The 20,502-nt window shown below is 61.9% G+C and overlaps 2 protein-coding genes across 3 annotated transcripts in view; both read right to left on the bottom strand.

Moving 5' to 3' along the window:
- Positions 1–5,876, bottom strand: part of MAN2B2 (mannosidase alpha class 2B member 2) — a 30,581-nt gene extending 24,705 nt beyond the window's left edge. The window contains 3 exon segments of the mRNA XM_045834581.1: positions 1,413–1,518; positions 3,998–4,144; positions 5,739–5,876. Of these exon segments, the coding sequence (XP_045690537.1) occupies positions 1,413–1,518; positions 3,998–4,144; positions 5,739–5,876 (391 nt within the window).
- A 12,276-nt stretch (positions 5,877–18,152) lies between these two features.
- On the bottom strand, positions 18,153–20,181 carry LOC123815782 (putative MORF4 family-associated protein 1-like protein UPP). 2 transcript variants are annotated; one of them, XR_006785165.1, is made up of 3 exons: positions 19,633–20,180; positions 19,079–19,192; positions 18,153–18,788 (listed from the first exon to the last, which is right to left on the bottom strand). XR_006785165.1 is itself a non-coding variant. In XM_045834373.1 (2 exons), exon 1 carries the CDS (start codon positions 20,009–20,011, stop codon positions 19,652–19,654), a length of 360 nt encoding a protein of 119 aa, XP_045690329.1. In that variant the 5' UTR covers positions 20,012–20,181; the 3' UTR covers positions 18,153–18,788; positions 19,633–19,651. The 2 variants fall into 2 exon arrangements, 1 of the variants encoding a protein (XP_045690329.1); XM_045834373.1 differs by lacking the exon at positions 19,079–19,192 and having other exon boundaries at positions 19,633–20,181.
- Between the last annotated feature and the right edge of the window lie 321 nt (positions 20,182–20,502).

The following is a 20,502-nucleotide window of genomic DNA, read 5'->3' as shown; positions in this document are numbered from 1 at the left end:
CGCTCAGGGCAGAGGGCACCGTGGGCTGAGGCCAGAGGCCAGGGCTGCTCCCGCTGTGGGTGCCCTGGGACAGGCCAGCCGGCTCCCCCCAAGTCACCCCACCCGGCCACACCCACCACTCTGGTTCTGGCCGGACCCTGAGCCGAGTGAGCCCTGGGGCCCCAGAGGGGAGTCAGACTCATGTGGCTGACGGAGGCCGCCTGTGGTTTCAGAGGGGAAAGAGGGAGGCGGCAAGGAGCTGTGGGGACCCAAACGAGGGTTCCTGGCAGATGAGACTCCTCAGCTGAGTCTGAACGGTGAGGAAAGTACCGCCACCGCCACAGGGACAGTGACGGTGCGGTGGGGACGGGGCGGGGGGAGAAGGTGGCGGGGGCAATGGTGGTGGTGGTGACAGCAGTGGTGATGGTGGTGATGTGGTGATGATGGTGATGGTGGTGATGATGGTGATGGTGGTGATGATGGTGATGGTGGTGATGGTGGTGATGATGATGGTGGTGATGATGGTGATGGTGGTGATGGTGGTGATGGTGAGAATGATGGTGGTGATGATGATGGTGGTGATGATGGTGGTGATGGTGGTGATGGTGGTGATGATGATGGTGGTGATGATGATGGTGGTGATGATGGTGATGGTGGTGATGGTGGTGATGATGGTGGTGGTGGTGATGATGGTGGTGATGATGGTGGTGGTGATGATGATGGTGGTGATGGTGATGATGATGGTGATGATGATGGTGGTGGTGATGATGATGGTGATGGCGGTGATGGTGGTGATGATGATGGTGGTGGTGATGATGATGGTGATGGCGGTGATGGTGGTGATGATGATGGTGGTGGTGATGATGATGGTGATGGAGGTGATGGTGGTGATGATGATGGTGGTGATGATGGTGGTGATGATGGTGATGGTGGTGATGATGGTGATGGTGATGATGGTGGTGATGGTGGTGACAGTGATGGTGATGATGATGGTGGTGATGATGGTGGTGACAGTGGTGGTGATGATGATGGTGGTGATGATGGTGGTGATGGTGAGAATGATGGCAGTGGTGGCGGTGATGGCCTTGAACATTTACTGAGTCTTCACTCGGGAACACTGCACTTCACTTACGTGGCCTCTCTGAATTACCACCAAACCCCTCTTAAGGAGGAGGACACCGAGGCGCCACGAGGGGACAGGCCTTGCCCCGTTCACAGGGCTGGGCTTGAGCGGAGCCCGGTCCAGCCCCCACTCGCGGCCCCCGCATGCAGTGGCAGCACGGGCGCGACTGCGGCACCCACCGGCCACTGTTCTTGGTGGCCGGTCTCTGGCTCCGGGGGAAGGTGAGGCCCAGAACCTGGATGCCGACACCAAGTCCCCGCCCAGATGGCAGCCCCAGAGGAGCCCTGGTGGTGGGGGACGGTGACCGAACCTGTGAGCTGTAGAATCTGGTCATCGAAGTGGGTCACAGCCTCATCGTGCATGACCTGGCCGCCGCTGACAAACTCCAGGCGTCCTTCGGCCAGAAGCTGGCGAACCTGGGCGCGGTGGGCGGACAGGAAAAGCCGGGTCACCACCCCAGAGTGGGGGAGGCCCTGCAGGGCTGTGCCCGCAGCGCCCCGAGGGGCCATCCCTGGAACTCCGCACTGGCATTCGCCCCACGAAAGCAGGACGCTGCCTGGGCTGCTCAGCCTCGTGGCTGCCTCCCACGGCCGCACTCGGCCCGTGGCGGCTACATGATCAACCTTTTCTGAATGTTTTACTTTTGAGAGAATTTCCAAGTGAGAGAAAATGTGCAAGAATTGTACAAAGAACTCCCGTGCATCCGTTCCCTGGAGTCTTCATGGCTGAACACTTCTCCTGTTTCCCGGACACTCCCGTCACTCTCTGCACCAGACAGGGTCTTGTACGCCGTCCGAGAGCTCGGGTCCGCACGTGCGAACATCTCAGTGCTTCGGTCAGTGTTGTGTAAGAACAAATGATTTGATTTGATTTGATTTCATTCTTTATTTACTTATTTTTAGAGGGAGGGGAAGGGAGGGGAGAAAGCGAGGGAGAGAGACATCGATGCGTGGTTGCCTGTCATGCGCCCCCTACTGGGGACCTGGCCTCCAACCACAGCATGTGCCCTGACTGGGAATCGAACTGGCGACTGTTCGGTTTGCAGGCCGGCATTCAGTCCACTGAGCCACACCAGCCAGGGCAGAACAGAATGATTTTAATCAGAGTGTAATGATCAAAATCGGGAAATTTCACATCATACACTGCTGTCTAATCCACAGACTTTAACCGCATTTCACCAGCAGCTCCTCAGCCCTTCCTTGCCCTTCATGGGACTGGCCGTTTGGAAGATTACAGGTAGTCCTTCAATGTGGATTTTTCTCACGATATGCTGAAAGTTGTTTATTTTTTGTTTTTGTTTTTGTTTTTTTCAAAAGACCTTCGTCTGATCCATGTTGTCCAATATGGTTCTCATATCTGTGAATGTTAGAACATCAGCCCTGGCTGGTGTGGCTCAGTGGATTCAGAGGACAGGCCTGGGAACCACAGGGTCGCCGGTTCAAGCCCAGCCAGGGCACAGGCCCGGGTTGCGGGCCAGGTCCCCAGTGCAGGGGCGCACATGAGTCAACCACACATCAATGTTTCCCTCTCTTTCTCCCTCCTTTTCCCTCTCTCTAAAAGTAAATAAATGAAACATTTAAAAAATAAAAGAGAATGTTCATTTAATAGTATTTAATAGTCCTTCTCTTTGTCCTTGAGGAACATTAAACACTATCGAATGAATGAATGGAAGCACAGAACACAGTGACAACCAGGGAACCGGGGCCATGGCGCCCCCTGTGCTGCGCCCCCTGTACTGCACGACTTACTTCCTTACCGAGGCACAGTGCCGGTACCGCACCCTCTCAACAAACACGGAGCCAGCCCCCACTGTGTGCTGCTGTAGGCGGCCGCCCACCGCCTACCAGGCCCTGTCCAGGCTGTGGGGACTCGGCCGTGAAGAAAGCAGACAAAAATCCCTGCTTCCAGCCAGCTGTGCCATCGAGATGCCCGTTCAGGGCTTTGCCAGGACCCCTCTCCCCAGGCATGGCGGTGGGGGTAGGAGACGGATGGCTGGGTTTGGGGGTGTCCATGGAAGGGAGTGCGGACCCCTCACTGGACACCTGGAGAAACATACTTTGTCAGACGTGTCTGGTTCGGAACCCTACGTGTCACGCGTAAGCCCTGCGACCCCAGGACAGTCCCCTGCCGTGCCTTCTCTGAACCTAGGCCATCTCTGTAAAGTGGGGTGGCTGTCCTCAGCACACAGGCTGTAGGCAGGGTTCGGCGAAGCAACGTGGAGAGTAGGAGCCCAGTGCCAGGCACGCACCCACCTCTCCCCCCACCCCTTAGCTTCAGACCCCCCAGGGGCGCCAGCGGCCTCCCTGCTCTGCGTGGGCAGCGCTGCCTCCTGGAGCGAGTCACTCGCCTCCCTGGAGTTCAGGGCAGGGGCTGTGCTGAAGGCAGGCTGGTGCCTGGGGGTGGATGTGTTTCTAGGACAGCCCCTCCGAGGAGGTGGGGGTCACTGCCACCCGCTGATGTGGGACTTGCAGTGCCAGAGTCCTGTCCCTGCCTGGGAGCACACCGGGAGGTGGCAGTAGCGGCAGGACCCGCCCTGCCGCCTCCCCGCAGAGAGGGAACTCCCTGACTCCCTGCAATGTGCGATTCCGACCTGTCAACCACAGGAACTGTGGCACCTGGCCAGTCACCAGGTCCCAGGCCCGTGGGGGTCGTGCAGACACAGAAACGAGGGAAAAGGGTGTGGGCTCGGGGCCACCCAGGGGGCGCCCGGCGCAGGGGCACAGCTGAGCCAGGCGGCGGGGTGCTGCACGCTCCCGCAAACAGCCTGAAACCCAGCGCCGTCACCGCCTACAGCCCGACCTTACGTACGTACATACGTACGCCCGACCCGACCCGATGGGGACGGGCGCGTGCCCCGCCCCTCTCCCTGCCCACCCCGCCCACGGAGCCAGTCACCTGCTGCTTCTGCGTCTCCGAGGCGACGCGGGCCCACCACAGCCGGAAGTACTCCTGCTCCGCCAGGACGAAGCGCCGGTGCTTCCCGCGGGTCAGCGCCTGCGCCACGGTGGTGTGCGTGCTGGCCGCGTAGGCCCGCATGTTCTCCTGGGGAGGGCCACCGTGGGGGGAGGTGCGGTGACCAGGTGACCCTGGGCCCTGCCTCTCCAGCGACACCTGCACCGGCCCACCCCTCTCCTCCCCGCGGCGTCCTGACCCTAGGGAGGCGGGGACGGAGAGGAGGACGGGGCTGCCCCTTGGAGAGAACGTGCTGTCCTGCGGAGAGGCGGGAGGACTCGGACCGTGACGCTCTCCAAGGGCAGTGTCCCGGAGCAAGCGGCATGCTCGCTGTCCCCGAGGGCGCCGTCGGGGACCGCACAGTCAAGCCCACCCTGGGGGCCTATGTGGGCTGACAGGACAGAGCAGGGTGTGTTGAGAGCTGCCGCTGAGAGGACCTGCCCCCCCAGGGTTGTCGCTGGGTCCCCTGCCTGCCTCCGCCAGGCAGTGGGGTGGGGGGAGCGGTGAGGGGGCTCTGGGGGATGAATGGAGCCCAGCCGCTTCCAACCTGATTTCCAGGTGCACGGTGCCCCCCAGCGGCTGGGCGAAAGGCGGCCAGGAGCCCTGGGCGGGCAGCCAGCAGGCTCCAGAGCTCATCCTGAGCGACCCTGGGCAAGGCCCCACCCTCTCTGGCCCTCAGTTTCCTCTTCTGTAACTGGCGGGGGGCGGTGACAAGCATGCTCCCGTCCCTTAAGCCATCTCCACCTGCAGGGGAGCCGTCACCCCCAGGGGTTCCCCGTGCCCAGGACCAGACCTAACACTCAGCACCAGTCCTCTCCCCGCCTCTCTCCCTCTCCCTCTCCCTCTCTCTCTCTCTCTCTCTCTCTCTGGCTACTCCCTTGCTAATGTCCTTTGCAGAGGTATCGATCCACAGCCACAGAGGGTCTTTGTTCACTGTCACGCATGTCCTCTCTCATTCCAAAGAAAAGTCTGAGGCAGCCATGAGGGCCATGAGGGTCAGCCCCTCCCCCCACCCCCACCCCCGCACCCCCCAGCCCCGCCGAAGAACCTAAGGAAACCAGGGACCTGCCCGCTTTTTCTTTGTGCCGATTCATCCGTTGATTCGACAAATAGTATGGCGCGTGGCCGCCGTCCACTAGGCACAGCGAGAAGGGCAGCGATACAACGGGTGAGCCCCGCCCCCCACTGGGGAGCTCCCCGCCCCCAGCGGGGAAAGCCGTCCATAGAGACAAGGCAGCAGGTGAAATGTGGGGGAGGGGCGGACCCCAGATGGACTCCCGCGAGGCCTCGGCGGAAGGCGACCTTGGAGGAACGAGCTGAAGGGAGTCGGGGGCTGAGCCGGGGGCTGCCTGGGAGGGACGCCTTCGGAGCAGAGGGAGAAGCCGGGCCCGCGCTGAGACCCATGGCACCCTGCAGGGGGGACTGGGGCCCAGAGGGGTCTCCCGGACAAGCACCCGCCGTGGCCTGATCTGGCCCACGCACTCTACACCTGTCCTCCACGCCTGCCACTTTCCCTGTCTCTGGTGGGGAAACTGAGGTTCACAGGCAGGAAGTGGTCCAGAGGCAACCCTGGAACCAGACCCTTCCTCGCTGGTGCAGACCCCCAACAGAAACCCACGGGGGATCCACCAGGGAGGCATGTTGGAGCACCCGGGGCCCAGGGGGAGTGGCGCCCGGCACCTACCTCGACCGTGTAGAGCCAGCCCACGTCCATGTGGCTGTGGGGCACCACGAAGACCCGGATGGGGTCCGCATGCTGGGCCCCCGACAGCCGCCACGCCACCAGCTGAGTGAACAGGGGCAGCCAGTGGAGCGGCCCCATCCAGGCACCTGGCAGGTGGTGGCAGGCGCAGGGACAGTTAGTCCACCAGTGGGCGGGCCCCGTGGGGGAGGGAGCAGGCAGAGGCCTGGGAGGCTCGATGCCCCCGGGGCTAGGCGTCACCCGAGCCCCGCAGGAGGGGGTGCTTGCCCAACGGCTGCCAACGATCCTGTCCCTGTGTCCAGGTTTCAGGCCAGTGCTGTCCACCTCGAAGCCAAACCCTACACACCGCCGCCCCCGGCAGCCAGGCAGACATCCCTCCGGCCAGGGAGGGCCCCTTCCTCGCCCCAGTGCCCACGCCCCTCCAGGGCTCTGTAGGCGTCCGCTCCGCACCCCTGGGCTGGGCTCCTGGACCTGGTTGGCCCTGCAAACTCAACTCAGTCCTCGGCTTGGAAGTGCCGCCCCCGGTACTGGCGAGGTGGCGAGACCTCGGCTCTCGCCCTCTTGAAGGACAGATTGGTCAAGAGACAGCATGCAGCAAGTCCAGTAAAAATGTGCTGGCCGTGCAAGACACGCTCCGAGGGGACTGGGCGGGCGCCCCGGGGGACAGCGTCTCAGCCAGTTTCAGAGCTCAGGGGCTCGTGGGCTCTGCACCCCGGCCTCCCCCACTCCCGTCCCCCTGCACGCCCACCCCCGTCACTCACCCGGCTGCGCCGTGACATGCGGCCCAGCAGCGTCCTGAGGCTGAGTCAGGGGCCTGGGGACCACACCTCCAGCGTGGCGAGGCCAGTCCCGGTTAAGATTTACCCGAGGCCCTGTGGACTTGCAGGCGTGCACGCGGGGACCTGGGCCCACTGGGGTCCTGTCCCCCACCACCACCACCAGGAAGCCCGCCCTGACCACTTCTCCCGCAGGGAGTCCCCCGTCCGGCCCCGGGAGCAGGGACTGGTAGCCCCACTTTAAGGAGGAACACTGGTCGTCAGAAGGACTTGCCCGAGGTCACACAGCCAATGCGGGAGCAAGACTGTCGAAAACACTCAGAACTAGGCCGGGGTCCCTGGATGGGGACCTTGGCAAAGCACTGAAGTTCTCTGACTCCAGGGGCACATCCAGAAATACGGGGCGGCGGCAGAGGAGCTATGGACTCAGTGACACAGAGCACTGAGGTGGCAGGCAGCGTCTGTGTCCCCAGCCCACCCTGGTGGACCGCCAAGGGCCCACTGGTGCAGCCCGGAGGGGCAAGAGTGTCATCAGGAGCCACCTCTGTGCCCCCATAGAGGGGACCCATACTGGGGGTACATTGCCTGAGACCCGAGGGGCCAGCCTCTCGGGCTGCACTTCCCGGCACCGCCAGGGTGGGACCCGCCCTCCCGCAGCAGTCACCCACCCCGCCACCCTGGCAGCGAGCACACGGGGAGACCGCCACCTGCGAGCAAGTCCGGGTCCTCCCGGCTCCACCCGTCAGACCCTCCCTGGGTGCAGACAAGGAAAGTGTCCCCCACCACCTGTGTCCTCATGACCCTCCAGGACACACGGCCAGACCCATCTCCCGCCGCCCTCCCTCATGGCGGCCATGTGCCTGGTTTCAGCCCCAGGACGTGGGGCAGCGCTCCCCCTCCAGGCTGGCCAAATAGGGGGCCCTCTGAGGATGGCCAGGAGCCCAGAGCCACTGACGGAGGCCCCTGTGGACCCTGCCCGCAAACAGGGACCTGAGGGACCAACAACGGGCGTGGTGTAGAGCCGCCGTGTCTCTCTGGTGAGCCTGTCCCCATTCTGTTTCCCGAGATGGCCACACAACATCCCCCACTCAGGGAGCGTGTCACAGGCCACGACCTTGACCTCCTCCCGTTGATAAACGGGGTCTGTGCATCCTCCCGCTGCAGCCGGGTGGGCTGTGACGCTCGTGTAACCCACAGAGTGTGGGGAAGTGGTCCCGCCTGGTGAGCGGGGCGTCCTCCGGGGCATGCCCACCCCCACCACAGCCCACGCCCACATCTCTGGATCTGTGGACACCTTCGTCCTCCCTCTGCCCAGGGTGGCCCGGCACCCCTCCGTCACTCGGTGTGCCAACGTTCTCCCGGCGTTCGGGGCCATCCCCGCAGCATGCTGGCACTGCCTCCTGGGGCCAAGTCCTTCGTGATGTGGCCACAGTCTGCTTGGGCCACCGGCAGACACACCACGGACTGGGGGCTTCCACAGGAGACGTGCGTTTTTTCCTGTTGGGAGGCCGGAAGGGCCCCGGGTGGGGCACGTCTCGGCAGGGTCTGTGGCAACCACAGAGGCTCTCTGTCCCTTCCCCAGGAGTGGCCTTTCACTGCGGGGACAGTGCTCCCTAGGACAGGTCTGGTGTGACAGCCTGAAGAGCATTCTGCGACCCTGGTCTGAGCAGCCGACTGTCCACTCCAGGCCAGCACGCACCGGGGTCTCTCCACACGGTGCTGGTGGCCCCCACACGGAGCCCCCTGCCCTGTGCCTCAGGCGTGGGCACGCCCCTGGGACCTCTCTCGAGCGGGCCGTGGCTGCGGGGGAAGGGTGCAAAGCATGACCTGTTCTGCATGATCTCGAGGAAGGAACAGCCTGGCCGTTGCTTGAATGCGTGTGTGGGAGTTTGCAGGGCCGGCACGCTGGCACCGCTGCCTGTGCGTCCTTGTGACGCTGCGTCCTCCGCCCTCTGGAGCCAGTGGGGCCGGCCTGGGGGCTCACGCCTGCTGCGATGGGCAAACTGCCCAGGCCTGCACCCACGCCCAGGCCCTCGGGCCAGCAGCAGGGACCCCAGCACCCCTTTGCTCCGACCTGCCACTGCTCCCAGGGTCTGCCCACCGGAAGCCAGACCCTCAGTTGTGTCTCAGGCCTTCGGGGTCTGGCCCTTGATCTGGCACTTCCAGAAAACAAGTCCCGGTTGAGGTCCTTTGTTACGGCGGCCCTGGAAACCAGCACGCTGACGGCCCTGTGGCGGCAGCGTGCCGCTCCCAATAACGGGGTCGCTGGGAGGTACCCGACCCCCGGCCCCTCGCCAGGGCAAGTCTGCTCTCCAGGGCGTGAGGCAGCAGGGCCCCCAGGGTCGCCGGGGTAGAGGCAGCTGTGGGCCTGTGTGAATGATGCAGAACAACTTACCCTAACTGTGCAACCGGAACACTCACTAGTATAGGCCAGAGTCTCCCTCCCCTTCTCTCTGTGCCGTTTCTTAGTCCTTAATGAACCTCTCCGAGGACCACTGACCCCAGAGGGACGCAGAGGCCCCTCGTGAGTGACCACACAAGGGACGAGGGTGCAGCGGGAAAGCACCGCGAGGGTGTTCCGAGTGCCAGGCTGGGATGGGCCTGCAAGAAGGGACCACCATTGGGCTTAGAAAATACACTTGACACGTCTTAGGGGAAAACAACGCAACTTCCAGAGCACCTTTGTACGAGGGCCCTAGGGCCGCCATAGCCAAGTGCCACACACTGGGGGCTTCAGCCACAGGAGTGGGTTGTCCCGCAGGTCCAGAGGCCCGGTACCCAAAATCCAGGTGCCCGAGGGCTCCCGGGGAGGATTCTGTCTTCAGTTCCAGCTCGTGGCGGCCCCGGCCACCCCTGGTTTCCTCTCTCTGTCCCATCTGTTGCTGCCTCCACCTGCACAGAGCCGCCTTGCCTCGTCTCTTCTCACGAGAACACCAGTCACCACGGAGGAGCGGGACCCCCCCACCGACTCCAGCACAGCCTCGTCTACCTCAATCACTTCCGCAAAGACCCCACGGCCAGAGGAGGTCCCGTTCCCAGGTCCTGGGGGTGGAGACCCCTGCGTGTCTCCGGGGGCCACAGTTCCACTCGCTACGACCCGAGAGAGCACAGCTTGTGTCTCCGTGCATGGCCACGTGTGGATGGATTTCCAGGCACCAAACGTTCGGGGAAATCTCCGCAGAGCGCCTGAGCCCTGCTTTTTCAGGAGCAGGTGGGACTGACGGACTTTGGTCATAGAGCAGGTGGTGGTGTCGTGCATGACAGCTGCAGTTTGTGACCCAAAGACCCATCCACAGCAGCCTGGATGAGCAAGGGGACAGTGGGTCTCCAAGTTGGGCCCCAAAAGACCAGTCGTCCAAGCACCCCTTGGGAAGCTGTTAGAAATTCAGGTTAGCCCATCATAGACGAGTGGATAGCCCGGTCAGCATGGCTCAGTTGGCTGAGCACCATCCTGCAAAAGGGGAGGTTGCTGGTTTGATTCCCAGCCAGGGCACATGACTGGTTCGGTCCCCAGTTGGGGTGCATGCAGAAGACGGCCAGTGGATGTTTCTCCCCCTCTTTCTCCATCTCTTTCTCTGTCCCTTCCACTCTCTCCAAAATCAAAAATAAAGACAAATTTTTCTTAAATACAGATGATCAGGCCCTACCCCAGACCGAATGAACTGGCCACTGGGGAGGCGTCCAGCAGTGTGTTGTACCCGCACCCAGGCTCCCAGGTGGTCCAGTGCGGGCCGCAGGCAGGAGCCCCGCCCAGAGCAGTAGAGGCCGCAGCCATGCCCAGCGCGTTAGCGTGTTAGCGCGGGCGGAGGTGCGTGCAGAGGGATGATGAGGGCTCCGTTTACCCGGGGTTCCAAACGGGGAAAGCATACCAGCTACTCAGGGTCGTATTCGCAGCTCCTCACACGATCAAGAAAAGCAAGGAAACCGGCAACCAGAGGCCGCAAGGGGGCCACGTGGAGGGGGGAGAGGCAGGACGGGGTCGGGAAGAGACGCGGCGCAGTTCCCGGGGGTGTCGGCGTGGCTTCATTCCCGGGCCTGGCGGATGGTTACGTGTGCGTTTCCTTTAATGCCGTGTATCATTGTAGTTCCATATATTATATATATTATAAACTGCAGACTTCCTATATATCACATATGACCTATTCCCTGTGTAACTATGTTACATAGATGACATATCTATACATATACTATTTTCACAGACAATATTAAAAATGTTAAAAAGTATACAAAACGTGAAAATGATACAGGTGAAAGCGAAACCAGAAAGAACGACTCCAAGGTCACACCCAACCCGCAAAGGCGCCCCGGCCGGAACCCGGCCCGCGCAGACCGGACCGAGCCGGCTTCGAGCCCGCGGGCCCTCTGGCCGGGGCAGGGACGGTCGCTCTCCACCCAGACCCCCTCTCCCCGCAGGGGGCGGCCGGTTGCCCCGGGACGAGGCCCCTCAGGCGGGACTCCATGGGGGGCGGGGGGGGCTTTTCCACCACGTGACCGCCACCGGGCCCACAGGCTCCTCCGGCCAGGACGAGCCGCTTCTCCGCCCCGCCCCCCTCGGGACCGCCCGGTGCCCGCGGATCCGGGACTGGAGGTCATTCGGGATCCAGCCCATTACGCGTCGGAGCATCTCGGACACAGCGAGAGACGAGGGCTGCCATGCACGGCTTCTCCGTAGGCCCTGCATCGCTCCGGGACGCCCCCCTTCCTCCTGGTTCGCGCTTCCCGCCGCAGACACCCCTCCCTCCCGCCACGCCCCGCGCCCCTGAACCGCTGGCGCTTCCCCGCGGGCCGGTGGCGCACGTGCCTGCAGCTCGGGCGCCATCTCACCCCGCCCGCCGGTCTCCCTCCGCGTTGGAAGAAAGCTGGCGCGCTCGCAGACCCTTCGGCATTTCCTCTCTCTCCGCTGAACTGAATTACACCGCATTGTTGTTGGGTTTTCTCCTCCTTGGCAACTGGCCGGTTTCTATTTCTTCTCTTCTCTTTCCCCCTCATTACTCCGAAATTTCTACGAGTCTTTTCAATTTTGTTAGTGCTCACTCCCTGGATTTTTTTTGTCCTGTTAGTTATAGATAAGCCCGTATTTGTTTGCTGGGACATGGAAACAACCATCACACCCCGCCACCCCCAGGGAGGGGGCTTTATCACCCTTCTCCTCCCTCCTCTCTCGCGCGGAGACGAAAGCTGGGGTGCAGCGGACATGCCCACTGCCCCTCCCTTTCTGACCCCTCCGAACTTGGTTTTGTGGGGCTGTCCGCGCCCCGGAGAAGCACGCGAGAGAAAAGCGGAGGGAGCACAGTGGTGGGACGCCCTGGGAACCCGCTGGGTGCAAACCGCAGGAGGAGGGGTGGGGGGGACAGCCTGGTGGCCCCCCAGTGACCTCAGGGACAGACAGCCGCCTCCTCCCAGCCCTGGAACTGGGCGCGCTCAGCCCAGCAGAGGGGCCCAGGCTCACTAGCACCACAGGTGTGCAAGGAGCGGATTCCGTCCCGCCCTGCCCCCGGCGACTCACAGGTGTCCTGGGCTGTGCTCCAGGCCCCCCCACCCCGGGCCCCCAGCACCCAGCCAAGGGCATCGAGGGAGACGAAAACTCCCTTTTTCTGCCCCCCCCACCCCCCGCAGGGTTCAGAGCCAAGCCAGGACACTCGGCCTTCCCGCTCCTGCCCCCGGGGCGCCTCACTCCACCGGGGGCAGGACGCGCTGTTCCGTTTCAGACTCCAGGGACGAGCTCCCGCCTGGCTCGCACTCACGCAGCCGGAACGCCCGGTTTCAGCTGGCGGCGCCCTGGGGCTGCCGGAGGAGGGCGAAGCTGTCCAGGACCTGCTCCTTTGACTTCGCCAGTTTGGACGGAGGGCAGAGGAAGATGTTACGGCTCTCCTGGGGGGGCCGGGGTGGGGTGCGGGCCGCAGCGGGCCCAGGGCAGGGCACTCACCGGGAGGCAGGCATAATAAAGGGTGCAGCGTCAAGGGGGGCACTCAGGGCCAATGACACCGACTGGGTCTGCTTGTCACCACTGCCCACGAGCCGCTCCGACAGCACAGGGAAGCACAAACTCCTTCCCTCAGCCCGTGCCGGCTGGGGTCCCTGCTGGGAACGCGTGTGCCCAGGGCCGAGATGCCCCCGGGTGCCCACGTCCTAACCCTGCTGCTGGGAACACCCTCCTTCGCGCCCAAAGGGACTTTGCAGGTGGAACTGACGAGACGAGCAGGTGACCTTGGGTTATCCGAGGGGGGCCAGGTGACCCCGTAAGAGGAACAGAGGGTCAGAGTCAGGGCAGGAGGTGGAAATGTGGGCCAGGGGCCAGCAGCCCAAGGGCAAGGGCGCCTGCAGACGCTCGGGAAGACCGGGACCAGCTTCTCCGCAGAAGCCTCAGGAGGCCCGCGGCCTGCTGCCGTCTCCACCGGACCGCTCCCTCCACACCTGCGGGGACGAGGGTGGATCTCGGGCTGCGATCACCTGTCGCAGCAGCCACAGGAGACTCATACAATGTGCAAGCTTGACGTTAGCTCATTCGAATGATGTTTCTCCTTCAGCGAGCACGTATTCTACCCAGGCGTCAATTCGGGAACTTCCAGCTGCAGAGTAGGCCCGGCACCGGCACCAGAGGACGTCGCTACCAGCCGAGGCCTCCGTGCTGGCTTGGGCGCGGCTCCCCGTCAGGCCCTGCCGTGCCGCCGTGCCCGCGCTCCGCAGGGTCAACAGGGCAGGGTCAACGGTCAGCACCGTCCTCATGAGAAGAAGCACACCTCGCTCTGCGGGCTGCACCCTGCGGGGCCACCTGGACTTCCAGCCTGCATTTGCAATTTAAAACGCAGTGTTGGGCGAGTGCGAATTTTATCTATTAGGTGGTATATTTTAATTTGAACAATACCTTTAAAATGTAGTTTTAATGGTTAATTGCTTTAAAACTAAGGAGCTGATTAAGAAAACACAATGTTATATTAGCGGTGTAATTTACCAGTTGCCTAAACTGCAACTTTTGCAGTTTTCGGCTTTGTTACAATTCACCGACTAATTATTGGACACTCAGCTGCGTCAAGTGTTAATGAGACTAGCCTGGAAAGAAAACTCACCGTGTTTCTCCTTCACTCCCACGCCCCACGTCACGCCGCACAGCACACGTGTGCGCGGGTCTGAGGGACCCTAGAGTCGGCGCTCTAGGCCCCTTCCCCGCAGGGCAAGGGGCCCGCGCCAGGAGGCTGCCCCCACCTCAGACGCCGACCGCAAGTCTCAGGCTGTCGTCACCGGTCCTCCCGACAGACCGGCTGTGACCCGGGTCCCCAGGACGGGCTCCTGGGGTCTGACACCCCGCTCGCCGGCTCTGGGAGCGCAGGGAAGCACTTGTCCACTGGGGCAGTACGGAGGACACAACCGAGGACACAAGTGGACACGTGAAGAGGAACAGGGGTCCCCAGGCACAGCCCCCGGGGTGCCCACCCTCCCGGCACAGGACGTGTTCCCCGGCCCGGCAGCCTTCGGGTCCTACGGAGGCTTCAGCACGCAGGTGGCGGCGAGGATCAGCTCCTTCTCCAGCCCTTGTCCCCTCCGCCGAGTGGGGGGTGGGCGGGACACGCCTGGCTTGTGGTCACAGCTGCAAGATCGTGGTCTCTCTGGGAGGGCGAGCAGCCCCCACCCGGGAGCCTACCAGGCCACTCAGAACAACAGGCACCGCCGTCACCCAGGACCCACCAAGGGACGCTGGAGCCCTGAGGCGGGGACGGGGGACGCGCACAGTATATGAGCACTGCTGACGCTGCAGGTGCCCCCTGTTGCGCGTGGGTCACTGGCCAGCAGTGACCACGGAACGCTGTGGATGGCTCAACGATAAACACGCGAGAAAAAACAACACATGCACAGAGACAAACTTGTTTCTGTGGGGAAGTAGGGATGAAATGGCCACCCCCCCTAGTGGGGAGCGCGCTGATTTACCGTCCATACCTGCTTTTATTGGGCTCATTTTGCATAATAATTCAGGTAAAGTATAGTACTCATTAGGGGGAAGTAAGGAACCATAGAAAACAAAGAACTCTGCCGGTCTATTGAGTTGGGGGGTCAAAGAGCTGTAAGACTGAGGAACAAACTAACTTCCTCCTAAGACCCTTCTCATTCAACTGAGAGCATTCTAAACAAAGAACGTTTCACAGTAATTTACATGTTCTTTCTTAGGCCTGATCACCCTGGGGAATCCGCACTTCTCAGTACCGAGCTGCACCACCCTGTCATTGTTTCAGGCTTAGGTGGAGCAAGGGAACTAAGGCAACCAAGAGATAAGGAGATTTTCTTCCAGACGCTGAGAACTCAGGCTATGTCAAAGCCGAGGAGCGAGGGTCCATCACCCCCCCTTTTGCTGCAGCCCCCCAAGTCCTTCTTTTGGGGGGCCTCCCAAAAAGTGATCGTGCCTGTCTTAGGTTGTTCCCCCGTGGGGAATCTTACCCGTCTTTGGCTAACCGACCAAGCTTTTTGGGGTTCAGTCATGAATAAAGCAGCAGAAGCAGCATTCCTGCCAGGGAGATAAGCTTTTGTCTCCTTGCTGGCTCATGGTTCCAAGGGCGTTCCCTTAGCCTTAGCTAGGTGGGGGTTTCAGCCTCTGATACCAGTCAGGGCAGTTCCCAACAGCCCCCACGCTCCGGCCACTGAGGCCAGACAGGGCGCTCGGGGGCAGGCCGGCCCGCATCTCTGCACAGGCCCAAGGGGGGTGTCCACGCCGTTGAGTGCAAGCCGTGCCGTGTGTCCTTCGGGGCCCTGGGGGACTTTGGAGGACCTTGGAGCCTTTTGTGTGGGAGACCAGCAGCCGGCCCCTAGGCATGCTGAACTCCGGTAAGAAATGTGGAGGGGGCGCCCTTAAAGACACGGACCCCGTGGAGGGCAACACAGAGAAACTGTTAAAGGAAGGAGGCGGCAGCTGGTCCGCTTTGAAACAGGAAGTGCCCACGACACCACATGTAGTTTGGGTTCACATTTACTCCTTCGGGGAGTCTGTCACAGACAGGGAGATTAAAGCCTCTCCCCTCGGGTGCCCCACGTGCCCAGAACTTTACAGCAAGGGGGAGCGAAGGGCCATCAGCCCCATTAGCCCCACCCACTCCCCTGGTGCGGACAGGACGTGTGGAGGGGGCGGAGCACCGGCTCCTGGGAGAAGCTGCCTTGGACCCGGAGCTACAGTGGGGCTCATCCGCCTCTTCCCAGAACTGAGTTTGGAGGGGCCGCCATTCCCCGGAGGGCAGCCCTGCCAGCTGGGGAGCAGCCGAGGGGAGAGGCCACAGATCGGCCACCGCCCCCTGCCCCCCTCAGATCCATCAACACCCGGCTTCCCACCCCACCGTGTGGGGTGAGGACTGCCCAGTGCGGGGCGAGCCTGGAGGCTGCTGCTCTCTGCACCCCACACTGTCACCCACACAGCGAGGGGCGCCAGTCTCCCAGAGGGCGGTGAGAACACAATGGGAGGGCGGGCTCGGCCCCTGGGTCACTTCCCCGCAGGGCCAGCACCTGTGACCGCAGGGTGCCGCCTCCCTGTTCCCAGAGGAAGCCCGCCCCGCCCCTTTCCAGACTCCCAGGCAGGACTGCAGTCCACGGGGCAGCTGTTTGGAAGACTCAACATTTTTTTTAAAGATTTTATTTATTTATTTTTTAGAGAGAGAAGGGAGGGAGATAGAGAGAGAGAGAGAAACATCAGTGTGCAGTTGCTGGGGGTCATGGCCGGCAACCCAGGCATGTGCCCTGACTGGGAATTGAACCTGCGACACTTTGGTTCGCAGCCCAAGCTCAATCCACTGAACTACGCCAGCCAGGGCTAAGACTCAACATTTCACCCGTCATCTTCTTCCCCATTCTTCATTATTTTCCTAGAAAGTGATTATCACTGTAGTGTTTTACACATTAGTTTTGGTAAGTACAGAGAAGTACAGAAACAAAACAAAGGATGGACCCTAAGCGTCCCGCTCTGATGCCTTCTGTGGGCCCGCCCCGCACCCAGCCCTCCCGTTTGCCGCAACCACCCAGGTGGCCCCTTGACCGGGGCAGCGGACCCTCCTTGACCTTCCCACTGCCGCCCTGACTCGTGTCTTCAGCAAACCCCGGGCCCGCACTCCGAGTGGTGCCCGACCCGCAGGGTGGCGTCACCCCGGCCTGTTAGGAAACGCAGGGCAGCCGGGGAGGACCGCAGGACCACAGCCCACATTCCTGTAAGTCCCCGGGGGCTCAGGTGCACCTGAACCGTGAAGAGCTCTGCTCCGGGGGCTCCAGAAACAGCCCCAAGACTGAGTCTTCTTTAGCCAGCAGCACGTCATCACAAGTGCAAACTACTCTTTCCTGTCAAACATCCGAGGAAGCTGACAGTCCAGAAGGGCCCAGGACATCCCGGGGCCTCAGGTCCCGGAGCACGAAGACCCCTGGTGGAGCATGGTGACACCCCTCAAAGCCACAGGAAGACCCCCCACAGCTGCACTCCTCCCTCCCTCCTCACCTCCCAGGTGCCTCCAACACCCACAGGCCCTCTCCGACTGGGCCGGGGGCCAGTTCCGGGCCTGTGTCCCCCGGGCCTGCGCACGGGTGCTTCCAGGCCCAGACCAAGGGTCAGCAGGTCTGAAACACACCCTCCAACTTCCCGACGCCCAGCTGACTCCCTCCTCAGCGCCCCCCCACCACCACAGTCCCGGCCCACGTATACCTGTGGTCCCGGAGTACCCCCAGGGCCACCTTGCACTTGCAAAACTGCCCGGGTGTGTCTGACAAGCGAGTCTGCTGCCCTGAAGAGGAGTGCAGGCGGCGAGCCCTGGGCCCACAGCCGGCTCCTGGCCGGTCCCCATCCAGCCCCTCGGCACGTGCCACAAGCAATGCCTTCAGAGAGCCGCACGCACACTGACCAGGGCCTGCAGTGACCACTGTGTCCCAGGACACCTCCCGGCTCTCACCCTTGCTCCACCCCCCGTTGTTCAACCTAGCTGCCACTGAGCCTCTTCCTACATGGTCAGACACCTGTCACTCAGACGACCGCCCCTTCCAATTCGCCGCCCCCCACCGGTCCCTACCACTTGGGTGCCCTGCTCGTCCCACCTGCCTGGAACACTTCCCTGGACATCCCTGTGTGTGCCCCATGTCTCTGCTGAAGCGTCACTGTCCGAGGCGCCACCTGTGTGGACAGCAACACCCCCTGCTGTTTCTCCTACCGGACTCACTGATGATGAGACACATAACCTCACTTCCTGCCTCACCGTGGCCGGCTCGGCTCCAAGCCTGTGAACGTCAGACCCACACGTACAAGCCCAGGGTCCGAGCACTGCCCAGCCGGGCGCCAGGGCACTCAGGACTATGCTGGACCCATGATCAGCACGGGGCGGGGGGGGGCTGCTGCCACTGCGCGATTGCCTCTCCCGTGGTCAGTGCTGTGGAATGGCACAGGGTCGCAGGGGTGAGTGACCACATGGACTTCAGCCCCCTGCCGGCGGGGCCAGGCCGGATTCTCCCAGAAGGGCTCTCTTTGCTCTGCCCCCTCCCCTCCCACTACAGTCCCTGCGGCTCACGCCCCACCTCCCGGCCCCACGGGCTTTGGAGCCCTTTTCTGAGTACGCACCTGACCTCCACTTCAAGTTACTACAAGTTACAGTAACAATGATGATCAACACGGAACTCCATTTTGAAAGAAATTTATTTATCTCACCTTTTTCCTGGCCAAGTCAACGGCTTTGGTCATTGGTACAAAGATTCTAGAACTGGGCTTTCAGCCTCTGTTCTCCCGGGAAATCAACTTCATCACAAGCCTGAGCTCTGCCGGCCGGGCTGGGAACCCCCTCCGCCCGAAGGGGCCTCTGGCTGTCAGTCCAGGGGTCCCCCTGCAGCCGCCAGCACCGTGCTTCCCTCCCCCCCCCCACCCGGCCCCGCAAGGTCAGGGGCATTCTGGCATAGAAGCCCCTGAAATGCGTGGCTGTATTCTATCAAAAAGTCGGCAAACACACATAGTAACTAGAACTCGCCCCCTAACCTAGGTTACTCACCAGACAGGTTACATGATGTGCACCAATTAACGTGCCACAGAAATACTACAGTTCTGAAAAAAAAGAAAAAAAAACACAGCCTTCTTCCTTCGACCTGACGGACTGCACAGTCCCAAAATTCATTCGCCACCGTCCTCCACGCCCAGCCGTCCTCTGGGCCGCCTCAGTCGGGTCCAAAGGGGTCTCCACGCCCTCCTCTCGGGTCTGGGGTCTGGCTTCAGCGGCTGCAGCCAAGGCGTGTCTTCTCTCTTGCAGAACTCCGACCTCGAGTCCTTCTCACCGGTCCCCACATTCCAGGAAGCATAAAAAAACAGCAAAGCACAAGGGTATACTTGCAAACTTTAAAAATACAAGCTACAGTAACAATTATGACCACATAGCAGCTTCCAACCTAGGTCCTATTTCTTTTTCATTTTCTTTTTAATGTAAGAGCATTTAATAAAAAGTGAAATGTATCTAAACTGTCTTTTCCGAGCTGAATGCACCTAACACTCATATTGTACATATGACGCTATAATACTGAATTCATCTACCAGAATGGTACAGGAGATGGCGCGTTTACCATGATGAAAACGCAGACAGAAAAACGGGGGGAGAAAAAGACCGCCTCGCGGTTTTGGCCTCTCCAGGCGGTCCGTCCTCCTCACCGGCCGACCGGAGCCCAGCGGCGGGGAACCTAGAGTGCAAGCGGGGGAGCCGCTTCAGCACAGCGCACACACCTGACCAGCGGGCGCAGTGCTGCCCCTCGCCACAGAGCCATCCTGAGACGCTGCGAGTTCACCGAAGCACTTACAAGTTTCCAGCCTGACTGCAGTTGCACAACCCTCCCACGCGTCTCTCCTCCTTTTGCCCTGTGACCCAGGTTTGCGCCTTAGTGACTGGGCTGGTCCCCATTCTGCAAATATTTCCTCTGCGTGTTTCCCAACTGCACACACCAAACTACTTACTTCTCATCACCAACGTTAGGACAGTAAAATGAGATCTAAGCGAAGTTGCACCATCTTAGCCTCCCCGGCCCCACGCCGCCTCCCACCGCCCAGCGTCGATGCATTTCGGGGCAGGACATTCGTCACAAAACCCGCTGCAGCAAGCGCGCCGCCGCCCGCCGAGACGCACCTGCTCCCGCGCGCGTCCTTCAGTAACACCCGTAGCTGTCAATCTGCTGGTGCAGTTCCACGATCCGCTTCCCCATCAGCGCGGCCTCCACCGCCTTTTTCTCCACCTTCTCGCACAGCTTCATCACCCGCTTCTCCGCCTCGGCTCCGGGGCTGCGGGCGGGATCCAGGGCGCTCTCCTCCGAGGCCTCCACCTCGCTCTTGATTTCGTCCAGCAGGCTCTCGATCTCCAACAGCTTCCGGCGGGCCCTCAGGTGCGCGCGCACGTGCTCGCGCTCGAGGGCGGTGACGTCCCGGCGGACGGCGTGCAGCGCGGGGCTCAGGACCCTCTCCCAGTCCTGCTCGGGCTCCCGCTCCTCGTCGGCGTCCACGGGCCGCATCGCGCCGCCCGCCGCCGCCCCTCGCCGCCGCGGCCGGGTCACAGCGCCCGAGAGGCCAGCCGGCCGAGAGCGAGCGCCGAGCTAGGGGCTGAGCTCGGCGGAACCGCCACGGTGACGAGCAACAGGTTCTTTGAACTTTCGCAGCCGAGGCGGCGTCCAAAATGGACTCCCAGCCGTCTGCCAGGGCGCTGCTGGCGTGCGGCCCCTTTACGACACGCCGGAGCTCTTTACGGCCACGCCGCTGGTGTGACCTGGCGGGCGCGCTCGCACGTGCTGGCTCCTGTCGCCCTGCAGCGCTCTGGCGCCCCGAGGTCTCACGGCCGGGTTACGAGCCTAACCCGTCTCCTTCCCTGCACCGGTGTAGTAAAATAGCTGCTCTAGCCCCTGCTGTGTAATGCTCTAAGTGCTAACGTTCTAAGTCTTAAACTAGCAAATTAAGTTGGTACTGTTAGAATCTTCATGCACCGAGCAAGTAGGTGGGTTACCCAGGG

The sequence above is a fragment of the Phyllostomus hastatus genome, unplaced genomic scaffold (assembly GCF_019186645.2).
Source record: "Phyllostomus hastatus isolate PE091 unplaced genomic scaffold, TTU_PhHast_1.1 phas_contig_196, whole genome shotgun sequence".
Taxonomy (NCBI): Eukaryota; Metazoa; Chordata; class Mammalia; order Chiroptera; family Phyllostomidae; genus Phyllostomus; species Phyllostomus hastatus.
Note: the sequence above shows the minus strand (reverse complement) of the source record. Positions and strands in the feature narration are given on the sequence as shown.